Source organism: Cyprinodon tularosa, unplaced genomic scaffold (genome assembly GCF_016077235.1).
Source record: "Cyprinodon tularosa strain WSP-4 unplaced genomic scaffold, ASM1607723v1 ctg522, whole genome shotgun sequence".
NCBI lineage: Eukaryota > Metazoa > Chordata > Actinopteri > Cyprinodontiformes > Cyprinodontidae > Cyprinodon > Cyprinodon tularosa.
In genome coordinates, this window is record NW_024039255.1 from 331080 (window position 1) to 350824 (window position 19745).

The following is a 19745-nucleotide window of genomic DNA, read 5'->3' on the forward strand; positions in this document are numbered from 1 at the left end:
GACCATGTCTCTTCCTTATTCTGCCTCTCTGTTGTTTGCAGATGTTCATTAGCATTTGTGCATGCCCCCTCAGACTGGAAGCCCCGCCCCCTGTGCGCTGATTGGCTGCGCTGTTACCGGAGCTGTCAGCTCTGCTTTGGGAAGCTCTCCTTCCTCTCAGTTCAAGCTGCAGCTCAAGATAGGCTGAGCCGAGGAGGGGGGGCAGTGACAGAAGCGCTCCCTTTTGTTAGCAGCTCGGAGAGCAGCTGGAGAGACTCCGACCGACCGGATCCATGCAGGAGAACACCGTTTTTGGAAAATGATCATCTGTACGAGTAAAATGGAGTACCCCTTAAGATCGCAGTGCAAGCGAGTCCAGAAACAGGTAGGCTGTAATTCTGTTGTGTTTTCACCCGTGTTATGGATTAGTGGGGTTTAAACAAGTGTATGCTAGCCCTAGAAGCGAAAACCGTTCATTCATTTGTTCCTCTGTCAAAAAAAACGGCTTATCTCTTGTCCAGCACTGTGAGCAAAGCCCCACTTCGCCTTCAGGTGTTGAATTACATAGGTTAGCTGCTGGAAGTTGAAGTGAAAGATAGTTTATTTCATTCGTTTTTGTTTTTCAGAAAGGAAACTTCTGAAACAAAGTATGAGACTGAGCTGAAGCTGGTTTCCGATTTGTCTTACTTAAAGGGCTATTCCACTTCTGGCCTACCTTTGATCAGCTCTAGTTAAAAGTCTAATATATCTGGCAAATCTGGTTATTTCTGAACACATTTATGGCAGCTATGTCCTATTTATGGCCCTTTTATATGGTTAGTTAATACACAAATAAGTTATATCATGGTTTTTTGTTTGCTTTAACACCACTTTGAATTAGGCCAAGCATAAAAACCTTAACAGAAAGACAAGTTTAACCAGGATTAAAGTATTCCACTTTGAGTATATTTCACTTTATGTAGCTGGAGATTTGTGAATACCCTATTCTATTGGTGAAAACTCTTAAAAAGGCACTGTTAAAGCTTGGACCTCATTAAGTGATTGCAAAATTGAGATGATGAAATAGTTTTAACAACACAAGTTTTGTGATTTGTGCAAAACATTTAGGTATAAGGCCACAAAAATAAGTTATTTTAATTCAATGAAAGAAACAAACCAGAATTAACAGATGTAGCAAAACTGAAGTCGATTTATTTATGCTGATTAGGGCTATTTAAAACTTTTGTTTTTTTTAAGTTAATAATTAAAACTTTATTTTGTAGCCAAATTTGAAAAGAAAGTTAATTGTATTTAATTGTAGCTTTAGATTCAGCCAACCTCCAAGACCAGGACAGATAGACAAGATGAACCTTGACTGGATTATTCAGCCTTGGTGTATTCTCTAAAATGCTTTTAATGATAATTGACCTTGTTGATCAAAATTATAGAAAGAACCATTTAAGTTTTTTTTTGTTTGTTTGTTTGTTTTTTATGTATTACAGCCAAATTTGGTCAAGAGTAAACCTCGCAACAGTAAAAAATAAAAAGCCAAACCTATAATGGACTCTATACTGGAATGAAAAAATGCTGTTTTTGATGCATGGAACCTCAAATATTTTTGTGAAGCCACTAAAAGCTGACACACATGCGTTTTTTTCCCCCCCAACATTTCAAATATTTGGTATCAGATCATTGGTGAAAACCTCAGCCCTGATCTAAAAACACTGCTACTTAAAAAGAGCTCGGGAGATGGTCATTTATTATGTTAAAATGTCAAGTTAATGTTTTGGGTTTTTTAGGAGCAGTTTTTTTATTTGATTAGGTCAACTAAAAAAACATGATAGTTAGGGATTTTAAAAATGTATTATTCTTTAGTTTTCAAACCACAATTTGATGTGTGAAATCATCACCATAACAATACCTTTGCTATAAATGTGAAAACTGTAATCCACAGACCTGGCGAACCTGAGCACAATCCTTTAGTAATAATCTGGATTTCTTTCAACATTATTACTAACAAATTATGTTATTTTAAGTTTTTTCAGCATTAAAAACAACATGATCTCCTCCTTGAAAACTGGAGTTCTGGTGAAATTGAAAAGAGCACAATCTGTAACCATAGAAGGGGATCAATATCCCCAAAAAACAAACTGAAAAATTACATTTTTGTTAAAGTTTCCACTAATGCATTTTATAGAATCCTTATTCAATGCATACTTGTTAAGTTCAGGTTTGGTTCATATAAACGAGTCTAAATTTGAGTTATAAATGCAAAAATGCTCCTTTTAAAATCTATGCAATGACCCTTTAATGACACATCGGATCAAAAGCCAACTTCGGTGCAGTGAGAGGCAGCAACGTTAGCGCTAGCAAAAAAAATAAATAAAATACCCGAACTAAACTTCTAACAATGGCATGTATTGCTCTGGAAATGGTTCAAATACTTGAATTGAATATTAAAATTTATTGAGTGATATTTATTTATTTTTTTAGCGTGTTTTTATTCTCACTGCTGAAGTGGTTTCCATCTTTAGCCGTGTATGTTAAATGTCACGTAGAGCTCGCGCCGTTGAGACGATTTAGCTCGGACCGTTTAGCTAGTAACGGCTTTTTATGTTTGTTTGTTTTCTGGTAAAAGGAGGGGGTAAAGTCAGGGATGCTGGGATTCAATATACCAAGACAAAGACAGAAACGTCTCCTGTACTCTCTGACTGGCATCAGCGTTTCATTTTAAAATTCTTGGTATATTTTGAATGTTATCTTGTTAAAGATAAACGACTAACGGCTGAGGACGTTTGTCCGTGAAGGGAGCTGCAGGTGAAGGTGACGTCATACGAAGATTTGATGAAAAAAAAAGTGTTTCAGTGTTGTGTGAAGTAATGCAGGGTTCATTTTATTCCTTCTGTCTGAAATGCGTCAGAAAACAATGCAATATGTTTGTCAATGGACAGAAATCCCTCTGTTTCCTCTGCTTGCAGCTCTTCTTGGCCTCCTTTCTTGTGCTGCTGATTTTTTTTTTCTTCGCCTGTAGCCGGACTGCCAATCAAAGTTGTTTTTCTCTTTTTACTGTTATTTTCCACTTCGCAACAGAAGGGGGGCGCTGTTCCGATTCCAACTCAACAAAGACATGCTCTGCTGCAGATTGTAGAGTCAAGAAATTGGAATAAAACAGAGACAGTAATATGAGCCACAATTCTGGTTTCAAGTCAAGCATTTGCAGCTTTTGCTCCTTTTGTCTCTGTAGTTTTCCATAACTGAGGACACATGAATGTAGTTTCTCTCTATTCCTTTTTTTTATGTTTTAGATATCCTCATTGCTCCCAGAGGAATAAACAGCAATATATATGAGCCGTTTTCAGTAGAAGTGCCCTTGTTCTACCTGTCTGTCTTGTTTACAGTCGGATCGGATCTCTCATTGATGCATGTGGGTTTATTAAGTTTTTTTTCTTCCTGCTATTGCTCCTGGCTATAACCACCCCCTCCTCTGTGTCAATTGCCCTGGGCTGCAGCTGAGTTGTTTTGCATTACTCCTCGAGTTCAGGTTGCAAAGCCAAAATCAGTCCGGCTGCTTTTTTTTCCAGCAATGGGAGGGTAGGGGGGGTGTTTATGGTTTCTGGACAGAAACACATGATAGGGATGGACACCCTCTGCTGGATTTTTCAGATTAGTCTTGCTCTCTTGTATCTGCAGCAGCCATGCTTGCATCATTCCTCCACTTCTTTGTGTGTCATCTTGGACCCCTGCTTCGCTCCATATTGCTGCTTGTACAGTGCTGCTGTTTTTAAGCCTGTCTTTGTCTGCGTTTACCTATCCTGCGCCCAAATGACATCACCCGTATTTTTTCATCTCATAACTCCGTTTATGATCAACGCACATTGTAAAAATGTTAATATGGCCCTCACATAAAGCCTCTTCTTGAGGATGAAAGGTCATTTTTACCTTTTTAAAAAGGCAAAAGGTCATTTTCAAAAATGAATTAAGGTCAAGTGGAGAACCTTTCGAGTAGTAAATCCAGTGGGTCAAAACAGATAACAAAAGAACCTAATAATTCTCCTGCTCTGCAGATTTCATTTATTTCGCTAATATCGGATAAAACAGGATTTTCAGAAACAAATACTAGTGTTGAACAACCTCAAATAGTTGTTACCGTACATTCATATTGATTTTTGCACAATTTCTATCTTAGTTAAATAACATGCTGCTTTCATTTTGCACATCTCTGATGTTGCTGCTATTTTCAAATATTGATTACTGTAAAAATGTCTTCAGCTGTATATTGGTTCTTTATTCTCCAGGGGCACAGTATTTATAATGTAAAAACATGTTACAGTAAAGTATTTTATTTGTTATTTTTTATACCCTTTTCTAAGGTCCACATTGTGTGATCATTTTATTCTTTATTCTATTTGCTACTGTAAACACCAGAATTTCCCCATTGTGGGATAATAAAGGGATTTTCTATTCTATGTTCTATTCTAGTTGTCAAAAGTGGTGGTTGGTGGTAGTGTGACTGATGAAAGTGTGATTTGCGCTCTCTATTAAAAAATCCTGGAAGAGAATATTCACCTGGGTTGTGCTGAAGGACGTAGATCCAAAGCTTACCCATGAGCTCAACTCTGAATGTCTCAACCTAAAAACAAGAGCAATAGATTGTGAAAATGTCCTAGTCCAAGCCCAGGTTATATTCAGTCTGATAAACTGAGGTGTTTATTCAAACGGCCTTTCTTGCTCCTAAAACGCTCTGATATGACTCAAAGTGATTCTGTTGAGAAGAGATGGTCAGATTTCCTGCACTGTGAAAAACAACTTAATGCCGGTTTCACTAGATACCAGTTATTCAAAGGTCACACTGACGGTGCTTTTATTCAGCACTTGGATTTTTTTTTGTTTTGTACAGAAAAAATAATCCTTTATCATGTTTTTTTGTATTTAATCAGGTTATCTTTGGTATTAAAATGCTTTTTAAACATTTTGACAAGACAATAAATCTGAAAAAACAAAATAGGAAAAACATCACTTTAACGACACTCTCCTCAATTTTACATGTTGAGGAAAAAGTTGGAGTTAAACCTTTCTGGTTCCTGATCAGTTCTTTTTGACTCGATTATCATGTTTGCTAACCAAAGTGTGTTTTTAACGCCACACAGCTGCTTGGCTGATGTCGCCTTATTTTTTTACATTCTCCCACACATGCTTCTCACCTTTTTGTTTTTCTCATGTGGGCGTTATTACATGTAGACTAGCAGTAAGAAATGCATTGCTTTATATAAAACAAATAGGCTTGTTTTTCATGTAATGAAGGCTGTTTCTGTGTTTGACTTTTAAAGCTTCTTTCAAATCTGTTATATTGAAAGCTTTTTGCTAATTGGTAACTCAATCCCTCATTTTGTTCTCGTCAGCAGACAGATGTTGTGCTAAGAGGTAAGATGTGTCATTTCCTGCTGCATGAATGCTCAGCTTTTCTGTAGTTCCTGTTTCAGTTTGACTTCTGTCAGATTTTGTCCAGACATGTCTGAAATTACCGAAAACTCCCATTTCTTAATCAATTGCGTGTGATGCCAACAATGACAAAGGCTTTAACCTCACTTGGTGCAAGAGCAAATGTCCACACTTATTGTGGGGGTTTTTTTGTGTTGTTTTTTGTTTGTTTTTTAACCGGATGTCAACATTTTTTCTGAAAGGTTCTGGTTTTAGAGGATCTGATGTTTACTCTGTTTATTTTCTCTCAATCACACTTCCACCATTTTGTCTTTGAGTTGTTCAGCATGTCAGAGATTATATTTTTTTGAAAATACAACTTTGAAGTAATTTATTGTGCTTCATTTGTTCTTACTAAGTCAGTTCTTATTCAGTCTGTTCATCAGTGCGATCTTTTCTTTATTCCCAACTAGGGTTGTCAAACGTATCGAAACTCAAAAAAGTATTGATACTGAAATGTTGTATCCGGATACAATACTCGTTTTTAAAAGTATCGATACAGTGCCGTCACCAGTGGCACCTAAGCAGTCATTCATCTAAAGTGCAGAATAGAGGACAATGCACTTTCAGAACACTGTGTGATTGAATAATTCTGTGCACTTTTCAGTTTCAGACTTTTTTTTTGTAATAGGTGTAGCTGCTGAGAATTATTTTTGTTTCTTAACTGGTTTGGCTAGCGTCATTGTTATGTGTGCAAAGCATAGCCAAGGAAGGAACACTTAATTTGAATTTTATACGTTTTTTATCAAGCTTGCTTAATATTGTGCACAGCATACAACCTTTATTGTGTTTATTTATTATATTTTATTTATTAATGAAAATATTTCTGTAGACTTTTGGAGTCTTTGTTTTTATCCTTGTGGTATCGAAAATGGTATTGAGTATCGAATATTTTCCTTAGTATCGGTATCGAGTTGAAAAGTTTAGTATCGTGACAACCCTATTCCCAACATTGAAACTCTGTAGTTCTTTGCATTTAGTCTAGTCTTTCTGTAAACTAACCTTTCCACCAAATACACCGTTATAGCCTAATTTACAGTCCCTCACAAACTCATTCACAGCTCTTTACGTTTACAGCAATATACATAATAGCCACAACCCTGAATTAGAGATTTTAAATGTTAGAAAATCCCAAATGATTGCATAGCTCTTAAAGAATCCCCTGATCTATGAATTAATGTCGGCATAAATCTAGCTGTTCTCTGAAGGCCTCAGAGGTTGAAGAGAATATCAGTGGTAGGGGTGTAAATCACACCCATCATGGTGATTCAATTCAGTATCACTTTCCCAACCCAACGATTTGATTATTTTCGATAATCAAGAATACACCACGGTTCGATTCGATTAATGCTGTAAGCTGTAATGTCGTTTTGCATTTTATTTGAGAAACAGAAGTAGCAAAGTTGTACTCCACCGAGGCCTATGAAAACCTCATTCACTGAAAAATAATCATGCCTCTGTTTTATAGTTTCTGATTCTGCCTTGCATCAAAAAATACTGCTGGAAAGAGGGTAGTGGCTAAAGGAAGCGAGCTAGGAGGGCAAAATAGGTTTAGCGCCACCGCAGCATGGGAGTCAGAATTACGTCCAGAGGCAAATAAATAAAAATGGATTGGAGGAAAAAAAAAAACATGAATCAATAATCTTGCGGACGTGTCGATGCTTTGGGTCGTCGTCGGGTGTTGGATCGATGCATCGATACAAAACGATTATTATTTAGACCCCTAATCAGTGAGCAGACATCATCATAGAGACCAAGGAAGGCACCAGAGGTATCAGGGGTTGAATGTAAAAGCAAACACACCAATACCAGATGAAATGATAAACATAAAATGTCAGTTCCATGAGACCCTGAGGGGATGGGCTAAGTGTGGGGATGATTGGTCTTGGGTTTAGAGGGGTACGGTCAGGACTAGAGAGACGTTAGCCTGGCTAAATCATCAGAACCTTATCAGGTGAAACTGACTCAGTGATGTCTAAAGCAGGTACTGCCTGCAGAGAATAAGATGACTTGCTACAGAAGTGTGTCTGACTGAGGGTGATGGTGCTAAAAGCCTGAACCACCATGTCCAGATAAAAACCAAAAGGAAAATTCCAATGCAGTAACCACGCTTTCGACACTTAGGGCAGCACTAATCTCACGTGAGGATGTCTGGAACAAAAAAAGCACAGTAACATTACAATAGTTGTCATAGACTGGGTTGATACTGTTTGTCTGGAAAAAAAAAAGACAACATAAAAAACAATTTTAAATTTCACTTGAACATTTCATAAAGCATGGTCCAGATTAAAGCTATGCATTTTGATTATTTTTTCTTAAGTAATCGACTAATCTATCAATTTTCTTTAACAATTATTTAAAAATAGATACTTTAAGTAAATAAATATCCCTCAAAAAGCAAACAACACATTAATCAAATATTTTAATAATTTATAAATAGAAAAAAACGTGTAGAAGAAAAAAAACGCAAAAAAAACAAACAAATTAAGTATTTAGAACTTTGCCAAAAAAAATGAATACGATAGTTTTTGCAATTCTTGATAAACTAATAGCTGAATGTGCTTTAATAGATTATCCTTTTAGGGTCATTTGAACAATCTGAAGTTAAAACTACACCTCAGCTAAACTGAAAGATTTTTAATCTAAAAAAGTAAATATTTTTTCATCTAGTTATGGCCTGTTTGCTCCTCTGATTGGATTAAATTCCCTGTTTAGTAGTCTCTATGCTAATTTAACGATTCATGGCATGGTAGTATGGACAACCTGCAGTCACCTTTAGCTGGGCTCGGAAATCTTGTTTGCAGTTTTTCAAAAGAGAAAGAACCAGGTAATTCTTATAATTTTACTGTTTGCCTTAATGCAAAATGCTGTCTGGCTGAAAACGTACAAGAAACGGTGAACTATAGTGATGACGGCATCATGTGGTGGATAGTGAGATAAAGAATAGAAGTAATGCAGGGCAAATTGGCTAGAGGTGGCAGAAGATTGGGGTGTGGAGGTTCACCTTCTATCAGGACGATAACCATAAACATACGCAGAGTTTTAATGGAATAGTTTAGATCAAAAAACAGTAGCCCATTCAAAGTCCAGGGCAGGATCTAATTGAGAATCAATAATAAGACTTTTGAATTGATTTCCATTCATCCAACCTGACTCAGCTTAAGCTATTTTTTTTTTCACCAAAGAAGAGTTGAGTTAAAGTTTCAGTCTCTAAATTATTGACACAATTACAAGATGGTCACCCAAGTTCTGGCAGCTATAAAATGTAGTAATTTTAATTCAATTTAGTCTAATTATATAACACAAATTCACAACACATGTCATCTCAAGGCACTTTACAGACACTACATTATAAAATGGTTCAACAACATATTGACTCAGACAGACAACACATCTGTTATACTTTTTGTAACTTAAAAAAAGTGAAATATTTTTTGCTATTCAGAGGAATGCATCAACATGTGGACCATGAAATGCATTTGCGATATAATAAACATTTGAAAAAACTAAATTTCCAAATAAAAGACAATCAGGTTTTTTGTCATTTTGCATTTAATGAGAGCTGGATAATACATTTTCACTCTTAACCCTTTAGGTGGCAGTAATATGCTAAAGGGAAGGGCTATTAGCTAGCATGCAGATTCATGCATGTTAGCCAGCAGTTAGCGCTCTTTCACACAGCAGTAAAGTCCTGCGACTCTGGACAAGAAAGCATTCAACACCATTAAAAACAAGGAAACCCTGCAGCCAAACATTGATATGCTTGTGGTTAGTACAAATGAAAATAATATCATTAATGTCTAAAAATATATAATTTAGATATTCCCACAGCCCTAACTCGGGTCTCTTTTAACAACAATAAAATACTTTTCTGGTTTTGACATGAGCAAACATGTAAAGGTTAAAGGGCTGGAATACTTTACCAAGCCTTGAATGTAGATTAGCCCTAATTCACTTTCAGTCAATTTAGATTATTTCAATACCAGAACATATTATAGCTGGATCCAGTATATTGTAGATTTTTCTGTTCTTGTGCAAAAGAGAATTTTTCTTTTTTTATTTCTGTCCTGATATTATCTCAATCACCCATTTTGCATGTATCATTTACCCTAGAAATGGAAGTGTGATCAGTCAACATTGCAATCTGAGCTCATTCCACCATGATATGGGAAGGAAATATAAATAGACGTTTGCTCTCTGACATGTAAGGTCCTTAAGAAACGACAAACGAGGCCTGTTTTCTACAGCCTCTGAAATGCTGCTTGGTGCAACAATGTTCCTTTCAGGGATCCGGCCAGTTAGAGCTCCATGGAGCAGTAACCTAGATTCTGCAGCCAGGCATGCTGATCAGTGGTGCTTGTGTTTGAGGAAAAACACCCCGTGTGAATGTGCTCTTGTAGGTCTTTGATTGGCAGCCACCTGTGCACTGCTACATTCCCCTCCTACAGTATTTTTTATGGGTGCTGACAGACTGGAGAAGGTCAAGGTCTGTGTCTGGGCATGTTTCAGTTAGTACCAAGCACCCCCCCCCCCCCAGGTAACTTTGCTTTTCAAAAATCTATAGGATTATGGTAAAGTGCATAAGGACCAAGTGTTTTCAGGTGTCCTTTAGGATCTGAGCTGAGACTATATAGGTCATGAGGTGGAGCTTAGTGGAGGATCAGGCAGCAACCATTGTCCCCTGCAAGGAGAAGTGAAATACCACATGGAGCTTTTAGCCAGATAAACACCCTGCTGAATACTAAAGAGCCATACAGGGCTAAAGGGAAAAACAAGCTCTGTTAGGTCTGGTTGTATGACAACACAGACCTGTCTGAAAGTATTTCCCCCTTATCATGTTTTTGTAAGATTTTCTTAATTTTTTTGTCACAATTGAGCTTTTTATAAGCTGATAAAAAACGAAAATGGAGATGTTGGCTCATTCCCTCTCTCTCTCTCTATGTCTACATCTAGAGGGAATGAGCCAAAATCTCCATTTTCGTATTTTATCGAGAGAGAGAGAGAGAGAGAGAGAGAGAGAGAGAGAGAGAGAGAGAGAGAGAGAGAGAGAGAGAGAGAGAGAGAGAGAGAGAGAGAGAGAGAGAGAGAGAGAGAGAGAGAGAGAGAGAGAGAGAGAGAGAGAGAGAGAGAGAGAGAGAGAGAGAGAGAGAGAGAGAGAGAGAGAGAGAGAGAGAGAGAGAGAGAGAGAGAGAGAGAGAGAGAGAGAGAGAGAGAGAGAGAGAGAGAGAGAGAGAGAGAGAGAGAGAGAGAGAGAGAGAGAGAGAGAGAGAGAGAGAGAGAGAGAGAGAGAGAGAGAGAGAGAGAGAGAGAGAGAGAGAGAGAGAGAGAGAGAGAGAGAGAGAGAGAGAGAGAGAGAGAGAGAGAGAGAGAGAGAGAGAGAGAGAGAGAGAGAGAGAGAGAGAGAGAGAGAGAGAGAGAGAGAGAGAGAGAGAGAGAGAGAGAGAGAGAGAGAGAGAGAGAGAGAGAGAGAGAGAGAGAGAGAGAGAGAGAGAGAGAGAGAGAGAGAGAGAGAGAGAGAGAGAGAGAGAGAGAGAGAGAGAGAGAGAGAGAGAGAGAGAGAGAGAGAGAGAGAGAGAGAGAGAGAGAGAGAGAGAGAGAGAGAGAGAGAGACCATTATGATGCAGAGGGAGAAAACAAGCTTATAAATGTCTGTGCCAGTGAGGGCAGGCCAGTTTCCCTCTCTACATGGGTCTATTTCTCTTGGCCCCCCCGGGCTCCTCAGTCCAGTCCCTCCCATGTTTGAATCTTTTTCGTCCTCCGCTTCTTCGATCTGAGCTGAGCTTCCCTCTTCGCGGACTCCTCAGCTCAGCTTTCATATTAGTTCCTTCATCTGTGCTTCCTCAGTGTAAACCCCCGTTTCAAAGGGCATTTTTGGTGCTTTTCTTCTTTGTTTTCCTCCTACTTTCAGCTGTCTAAAAAGCGTTTCAAATAAACACAAATGAATCAAGCGTCTCGCTTACATTAGATAAACATCAAACAAGTTTTAAGAGGCCTCTTACTCCAGCGAAGCCTGTCAGACATGGCGTCTGTGGAGATGCTGTTTGGGTGCTTATTTTCTTTCCAGGAAAAAGAAAAGTCAGGAATACTTTAACTCTCCCAGGGCGCCGTTGCTCTTCTTCCAAATCAGCCCCTCTTCCTCTGATTTAAGGTGTGGAACATGACTCGGGTCCAAAGCACAGCCTGCTGAGCTCGTCATCACATGGTCCAACATTATTGTGAGCCAAGACGTTCTTGGCTGTAAATTTAAAGGCCAGAGTGGCTCTTCAGGGAAGTCGGTGCTCTGCAGCTCATGTTTTTGTCCATTTTATTCGTTTTAGAAGTAGAATTTATTGGTGGAAAAAAAAAAGGTGACATAACTTCTGATTTCTCCCAGCTGCAATCACACAAGAGATTCTAAACCTACTTGCTTTACAGTGATCCGGTTCTGGGGAAAAAATCAGATTATCTTGGATGTGGGAGCCTTATGTAGGGAAACAAAGGGTGGGGCGTCCTCAGTCAGCCCTGTGGCAACAGACAGCTCATTGTTTGCTTCATTTTCCCAACAGAAACCAATTTATCTGTCCTTTTTGTTCTGGTTTCTGCAGGTGATGGTGAACGGTGAGAAGGAGCGCGTATCCTTGCTGTTCATGAAGGCTCTGGTCAGCAGGGGGAGTGTGGACGCCGTGTCGCAACAGATGGCGTCTCACCCCCAGTATCTGGAGAGCTTCCTGCGCACACAGCACTACATCCTGCACATGGACGGCCCCCTGCCGCTGCCCTACCGCCATTACATCGCCATCATGGTTGGTAACCTGGCTGCTGATATTAAAAGTACTACTGGTTAAAGATTATCCTTATTTAAAAAAATAATAATCTATCTTCTGAACGGTCTGCTCCAGGCGGCAGCAAGATATCACTGCAGCTACCTGGTGTGCCTGCACTCGGCCCAGTTCCTGAGGGTGGGAGGGGACCCTCTTTGGTTGCAGGGTTTGGAAGCAGCTCCCCCTCGTCTTCGCCTCCTTGCCCACATAAACAAAGTGCTGGCGCACCAGCCCTGGCTCGCCACATGTTCCCATATCCAGGTACGAAGAGTTTAAACCGACAAACACAGACCAGCAACAATCTCACAGTAGCTTGCAAAAGCATCCTTTTTATTCATTGCCCTTTGTTCTGAAATGCCTAAATAAAACCTTGTGAAACGAGCTGCTTAGACAAAAATCCATCAACCTGGGTGGAAATGGTGCAACACAACAGCGTTCCACATGAACAGGCTAGGAGAGACAGAAGCTGCAGAGCCTAAAAGTGGAAGGAGGACTATTATCAGACGTTTGTTTAATGTTTGCTACAGGCCGCATGAAGGGTACAGCAAACATCTGGAGGGAGGAGCTGAGATTAAACAAATGTCAGCTTTTGAAACTGGGTGTAAAATACAATGCATGGCAGAGAATTTAATCCACACAATAAATAAAACGTATTAGTGACAACACCATACTGTGGGAGAGGATAGATGTATCACAAGAGAACAGTAGAGATCCATTAATATTCAAAGCCCAGACTTTAAGTTAGGATCTTTGGCCTTAAAGTTAATGTTCACCGAGGCTCTCCTTCCACTCTGTGATTGGTGAGTTATTTGACAAAGAAGAGTGGTCGAACATTTTAGACACTGAGAGCTGTTAGTGGCATAGCTGTGGCTTCAGTGAAGTTCTGACTCCAGGAGGATGAATTCAAATGCAGCGCCATTTTAGATTTGTATCTATTAGAAAAATTTAAACCTTATTTCTTTTTAGTTAGATTAGCAAATTAAGTTCCACAGAAATAACGTTTGTTTTTGACTAAAAAAATCTGGAAATGTCAAAAGGATTCCTGGATGTTTTTGTCAATCGCTGCATAAAAAGATAAAATATCTCCTTTCTGCCACATTCTTCGTTTTCAATCAAAGCGGTGGGTTTTTTTGTCCCCGTGTTCCCCTCAGACGCTGCTGAAGGCAGGCGAGCAATGCTGGTCACTGGCGGAGCTGGTGCAGGCCGTGGTGATCCTGGCCCACTGCCACTCCCTCTGCAGCTTCGTCTTCGGATGCGACACAGACTCGGACCTCGCGCATCTCGCCAAATCTCCAAACGGCACCCCGCCGACCTTCTGCCCCTTCGATGCTGCCAACGGCAACACCAATGTGCCTCAGTCGCTCAGGGCTCCCTCTGAAAATATCACACGGCGACGGGTAAACTAGCCTAACTTTACTGTGAAGCGGCAAAGTGCCTGATTTAGAGATGTGAAATGATTTTATTGTTTTGATCAAGACACTACATAGTGAAGAACAACCAGACTGGATCAGCAGAACCAGATTTCCCCTGAAAATTGAAGCAAATGAACATCAGGCTGCACATTTAACCACGAGAGCATCATGTTCAGTTGTAATCACATTAAAGCAACAACCTGCATGTCTGAAGTGTCCCTAATGTTTTTAATCTTACTCGATTAAGCTTTTTATAAATGAAAGCATGAGACAAGGACAAGCTTAACTTGTCCTCCAGCTATCAGATGATCTTGGCTAAAAACTGTTTGTTTATTGTTTTTGTGTCGACAGTCTTTGGACTCCAGCTGTGACATGGTTTGCCTAAAGGAGAGGATCCAAAGGTCCCAGGAGGAGCAGGAGAAGAGAGAAGAACGTCTCCTCCAGACGCAGACGCTCCCACAAACGGGTAAGCCCCTGGAACAGAAGTAAACAATCAAACGCATGCTGTGTGGCTGTTTACGCTGGGGCGGCTATCCTGGATGTGGCATTTGAGGTCACATGGTGTGAAACTCTAGCAAATGCCCCCTCCTGGGCTCTGCACCGTGAAACGCTTTCTGTCCCTCCCCTCCGTTCCCATCTGCTTTCACAGTCTCCTTTTTTTAGATCTTGAAGATGAGGAAGAGATGCTGTGCTTGGCGGATCCATCACGTTTCGTCGCAGACCCTGATTTCTGCTATCAGGAGTTTGCCTGCAGGGACGAGGACAACCTCCAAGTGCTCAGAGTTCAGGTGAGGGGGGGATGTCTGTAAACGGATATTCTGAGCCTTGCAAAAATATTAAAGGTGCCATAGGAGATATTGGAAAAATGGTTCCACCAAGCTATATTTTTTAACGTGTTTTCTGATCGGTGGGGTTTATTCATTGATTTTACACTGTAGCGGGGACCTTTCATTTTATTTTCACTTCCAGACCTTCTTTATCACTGCTTGCTACTAGGGGTGTGCAAAATAATCATCATGATGATACATCGTGATTCTAAATTTCGTGATCTACTGCATCGATTCTTGACGCCAAGTACCGATTATTAATTTAAAAAAATTAATAAATAAAATTGCATGACTGGTTGGTGAACATCAGCCAAAAACAAGTGTAATACAACTTCCAGTCCAGTAGATGTCGCTGCGGATGTGTTGACGCATGCTGCCTTGTGTCACAAGCATTGCCGGCCGCGGGATACTGCGCCGAGTCATTCAAAAACAAAACATGGAGGAGAAAATATTGCAATGCATCGCAATAATTCATGTATCGTGATGCATCGTGATAGAATCGCATCGTGGCCTGTGAATCGTGATTCGAATCGAATTGTGACCTCTTTGGCAATACCCACCCCTACTTGCTACGCGACTGTGGGGAGATCTTCAACCCACATGGTAAAAAATGCATCAGAGAAGATCTCCTACTGCACCTTTAACACTACTGGACGCTTCAGTGTCTTATCAAGATTTTATGTTACAAATTCTGACATTGGAAGTTATAGAAAAGTTCTTATTTTTCACACCACACCGCAAAAAGTATGCTGTGAACTTTAATCAAGCTTAACCATTGATAAAATCCGCCACTTGCTTTCAGAATTCACCTAAATGCACTAAATTTAGCTAATAGCTTTTGCCTTTTTTTTTTTTTACTTTTGGATTCTGTGATTAGGGAGTCTGATCATTTATTTATAAACCTTATATTCAGGTAAAGCTAAATTTTTAGAAACTTCTAAATTTAAAGTCTGCCTTCTCATACAAAACAATGGGATTATGTTTGACAGAATTGTCTTTTTATTTTGTCATTTGACTGCAGGACTACTCCTGGGAAGTCCACGGTTTCTCCCTGATCAACAGATTGTACTCAGACATCGGGCATCTCCTGGACGACAGGTTCAGGAGCGTCACATCCCTCCCATCGCTGCACAGCTCCGACCTGAAGAGGGCGATCTGGAATTACATCCATTATGTCTTAGGGATACGGTAAGGCTCCGACTCCATTCAAGAGCATCATCTAAATCTTGTAGAAGGTATATGTGTTCTCACTTCTGACAACAGTTGTGACGACTACGACTACGGGGAGGTGAACCAGTTGCTGGAGCGAGATCTGAAGCTCTACATCAAAGCTGTGGCCTGTTTTCCAGACGTCACCAAAACCCCGGTGTGTCCGCTGAGTTGGACTCTGCTGAAAGCCTCTGACAGGGTGAGAGGGTTTTTCTCCAGGCCTGTTAACAAAAAACAGGTCTAGTTGTTTACCTTGAAAATGATACCCTGTGATTAATACACAAGTTAGGAGGTTTGTCAAAAATGTGAAATCGGTTCCCTACAGCAGGGAGTCAACCGTCTCAGAGGAGGAGCAGTGGATGCAAATTATTTGGAAATTAGTAAACATACATATGAGCAACATGGAGACCAAATATGTTGGATGTTGATGGGAATTAGTATTTTAATGAGGCCATTAGTTGATGTTAAGCTCCAGTTGCGGCTAAAGCTGGTTTAACTAAATACTGAAATGCATTCAAACACACCAGTCTAGATTTTTAAATATATGCCACTACCCTTCCACTTCTTATTTAGTGTTACTTTTTGTTGGTCTTTCGCTTAAAATCCACTTATAATTAACGTTTTTCATGGTAACAAGGCAGAAAGTGAAAAAGTAGTGAATTCTGAATAATGAGGGCTGATTTTAAAGCAACCCTGCTACAGCTTTGGATCTGACCGTCGGTGTCTCCCGTCCTCAGATACACGTAAACTTGCTGATCATGGAGGCGCGGCTGCAGGCAGAGCTGCTGTACGCGCTGAGAGCCATCACTCGGTACATGATCGCCTGAGATGCTGGTGGAGTTCAAGCTGTCTGCCTGTACAGAGAGACCCCAGAGAGGACGAGGAACAGGAAGCGGCACATCTGATGTCCCAGAGATCAGCTGATCATTGGGCGGTGGCACTCTTCTCAGATCTTAATGTTAATTGACCCACGCCGACCTCTGCTCATCTCTTCCCGTTCTGCTGTTCAACCTCTCTGAAAACATCCTGCCTCTCTCATGGTTATGTGCAATTCTAAGTAGTTATTTTCAAATGTCTCTGTCGTCTGTTCCAGTTAAGTCTGTGAGAAGCTGCCAGTTTGCAGCATTGTGTTATCAGTGGCCAACACTCCTATTTTTCCATTAGAAAAGTCTCTTTTTGTATTAACTATGCTCCCCTCTCCAAAAAAAAACCTTTTTTTTTCTACAAGGTGATTGATTGTTAATGGAAGATCAGGGGTTTTCATTTTTCTGACAATCTTTGTCAGTTTTGAAGGACTTTATTGGACTGAAGGACAACAGTTTTATGCTCCCTGACATTTCGTATTAATGCTGGTCGAGAGCAAACAGCTGGAAGTTATCGCATCACTATAGTTTCTTTTAATAAGCACTTTTTTAAACTTTATATATTTATAATGCAATGTAGCTGATGAGTTGACATTGAGGCAAAGTGTGTGGGTCCGATGCCTTTCTTCTCTTCCTGTTTTATTTTTTTTATTTTAAGTCCCAGGTTCCCAATCGGAGGTACACAATTTACAATGTTTCTATTTACAGTTTGTTTTTTCTCTTTCTTCTTGCTTTGTTTTTTTTTTTAATGTGGAGACAGAAGAATTTTAAAGATGGTGGACGTAATAGAAAATTGTGTAAACTCATCTGAGAAGCTGAGCCACTCAGGGAGCCCCGATACACTCCCTAACAAAAAGTTACAGAAGAGTTTGAGTTCTGTTTAAATTGCATGTGTAGGTTTTTGCATTTGTACATTTTTAAAGTTTAGTTGCGTCAGAATTCGTGATCTGAGTCTGGAGAGCAAAAAAAAAAAAACGATAAGCAAACTCTATCCTTTTTTTTTATTTGTTGTTTTTACATTTTTCTTTAATTACTTTGCGTACTCCCAGGTATGAGTGTAGGACCTGCTCGATGCACTGCAGCCTGAGTAGATGTGGATGTTTCATACTGTGTCGGTTTATGATTTAGTGAGGAAGTAAGTGCATATCGATTTAAAGCAAAAGCTCTGTTATAACACAGGTGCCTTTAGGCGGGAGGAACTGGAGCGCTGCTCAAGTGGAGGGCTGTTACTGCTGGAGGCTGGACCGGAGTATCCGTCAGAGGTTACTCTGAGTGGAAACGGATAACTTCTTTTTCCTCTTGGAAAATGATAAGTTCTTATAAATATTCCAAATGTGAAGGCACGTTTCTATCACCTTCTGCTTAAGTCCCAGCATCTAGGCAAGAGCCTTCGACACAGATGGATGTTCGAAATGTTCAACTTTAGCAGACAAAGAATGGATGACATTTCAAAACAAAAAGTACAAAAACAGAATAACTGAAAATGAAAAAAAAAAAAAGATTTTTTGAAAGTGTAAACATGTTTTCTATAAAATTGTACCTTCAAAAAAAACCTGTCTGTTTTCCTTTTCTAATGAGTATTTCTTCCAGTTTGGTTTTTATCATCTTTTTATAAACCTTTCACACATTAACTAAAATACAGCTGTCTCTAAAAGTTTTCAAATTAATAGATTTTTTTTTAAGTTTGTAGCTTCAGTCTTAGTGGTGAGTTCATGTTGGAACAGAGACTGAGCAGATGAAATGCAAATTTGATGAAAACTCACCACATTTTTGCATTAATCCTGCTGGCATCATTTTTGAAGTCTTACAAATGGGGGGGAGTGTGTTAAAAACAGGGCAGCTGAATGACATTAATATATTGTCCTTTATATCTGCAAGCAAAAAAACATGCCTCCATCACTAAAGATATTGCTGCCAGAGATTGCACTCAAAATCAACCTCTTACCAAATCACCAAGCACTGAAGCTGCTGTGAGGGTTTAAAATGTGGGATCAGGTTCCCACCAATGCAGAGCTTGTTCAGAGATGGCGAGCAGGTAACCAAGGAGCCACTAACATCAAGGTCAGATAGACAATGAAGAGAACTACAGTTCTTTTTATAGCTCCATTAGGAGTGTTTGGGTTATCTATGCATTGTTTTAGGACCTATCACTGCTATAGTCTTCTCCACCAGCTGTGTTTCTTCAGCTTCATCATGCTGTTTGTTCACTAATGTTCTCTAACAAACCTTCACAGAACAGCTGCAGTTACACAAAGGCTAACCTCCACATAAAATACCAAATTTCCCATTGAGAGGGGTTCTTAAGCAGATGTCTTCTTTTTTTTTTTGTTTTAGCCAGGGGTCAAATTAAAGGGGGCGAAATACAACTTCAACATTTTATGCAGACAATACAAAAAGGTACTCTTCTGTACATTTTTAATGTTATTACATCAGGTAAAGTTAACTAGCTACTAGTGCTGTGAAGGACTGAGACATTTTTTGTGAAATAATAGAGAGAGTCTGTGGTCACTCCTCCAAATAACTCCAACCTACAATCCAGATTCAGGAGGGAAGGTTCCTCATCACTCATCTGACACAGAATAAAGTCCAAGATATTGCAAAACTGACACTTTTTATCAGTTTTATTTTTTGTAGTAGTAAAAGCCTGAAATGTTTACTTTATAAAACAAACAAAAAAAAAAAACATCAGTGCAACTGCTACATGTGAAAGGTGGTAACTTAAGTGCTGTTTGACTAAATAATGCTTCCATTAAACTGGTATTACTCATATTGAACTTTTTAAATATGTTTTTAATCCTTCAATTTAACCAGAACACGTGTTTATCGTAATGATGTCTATTTATTCACTGGATAGCTGATAGTGATAAAAACTGGTCACCTGCCGCCATCTTGGTACTCCCCACTTTCACGTAGTCGCGCCAAAAAAATGCCTACTGTAATGTTATTACGATAACAATGTAGTCAATACATGTATAATATAAGCACATCATCAGGTAGTGTAAGTATGTTTACCTTAATTTCTGACTACAGTATTATGTCCCATTAACACTCATTTTGTTGTGATTTGTATATTACATGATTTATAGACGTCATACTGAATATGCAATGTGTCTATTTTTTTAACCATAATTGCAGTAGTCTATAGATGCTATCAAACATCAACTATGTGTCAAAGTGGTCATTTTATCTTTTTTTCAA

At 39.4% G+C, this 19745-nt stretch overlaps 1 protein-coding gene across 3 annotated transcripts; it reads left to right on the forward strand.

Annotated features, from left to right (window-relative positions):
• The first annotated feature begins 141 nt into the window (after nucleotides 1-141).
• si:zfos-80g12.1 (sestrin-3) lies at nucleotides 142-18016 on the forward strand. Of its 3 annotated transcripts, none has more exons than XM_038303964.1 (10): nucleotides 153-364; nucleotides 5358-5379; nucleotides 12021-12218; nucleotides 12315-12497; nucleotides 13388-13633; nucleotides 14000-14114; nucleotides 14312-14436; nucleotides 15497-15663; nucleotides 15739-15883; nucleotides 16422-18016. In XM_038303964.1, exons 3-10 carry the CDS (start codon nucleotides 12024-12026, stop codon nucleotides 16509-16511), a joined length of 1266 nt encoding a protein of 421 aa, XP_038159892.1. In that variant the 5' UTR covers nucleotides 153-364; nucleotides 5358-5379; nucleotides 12021-12023; the 3' UTR covers nucleotides 16512-18016. The 3 variants fall into 3 exon arrangements, with proteins under 3 accessions (XP_038159891.1, XP_038159892.1, XP_038159893.1); XM_038303965.1 differs by having other exon boundaries at nucleotides 5361-5379; XM_038303963.1 differs by lacking the exon at nucleotides 5358-5379 and having other exon boundaries at nucleotides 142-364.
• Nucleotides 18017-19745: the final 1729 nt, after the last annotated feature.

Coding starts and splice junctions, on each gene's coding strand:
- si:zfos-80g12.1 (XM_038303963.1), top strand. CDS start 299: ATGATCATCTGTACGAGTAAAATGGAGTACCCCTTAAGATCGCAGTGC. Junction 12,219..12,314: donor GCCATTACATCGCCATCATG/GTTGGTAACCTG, acceptor GGTCTGCTCCAG/GCGGCAGCAAGATATCACTG. Junction 15,884..16,421: donor TGCTGAAAGCCTCTGACAGG/GTGAGAGGGTTT, acceptor TCCCGTCCTCAG/ATACACGTAAACTTGCTGAT.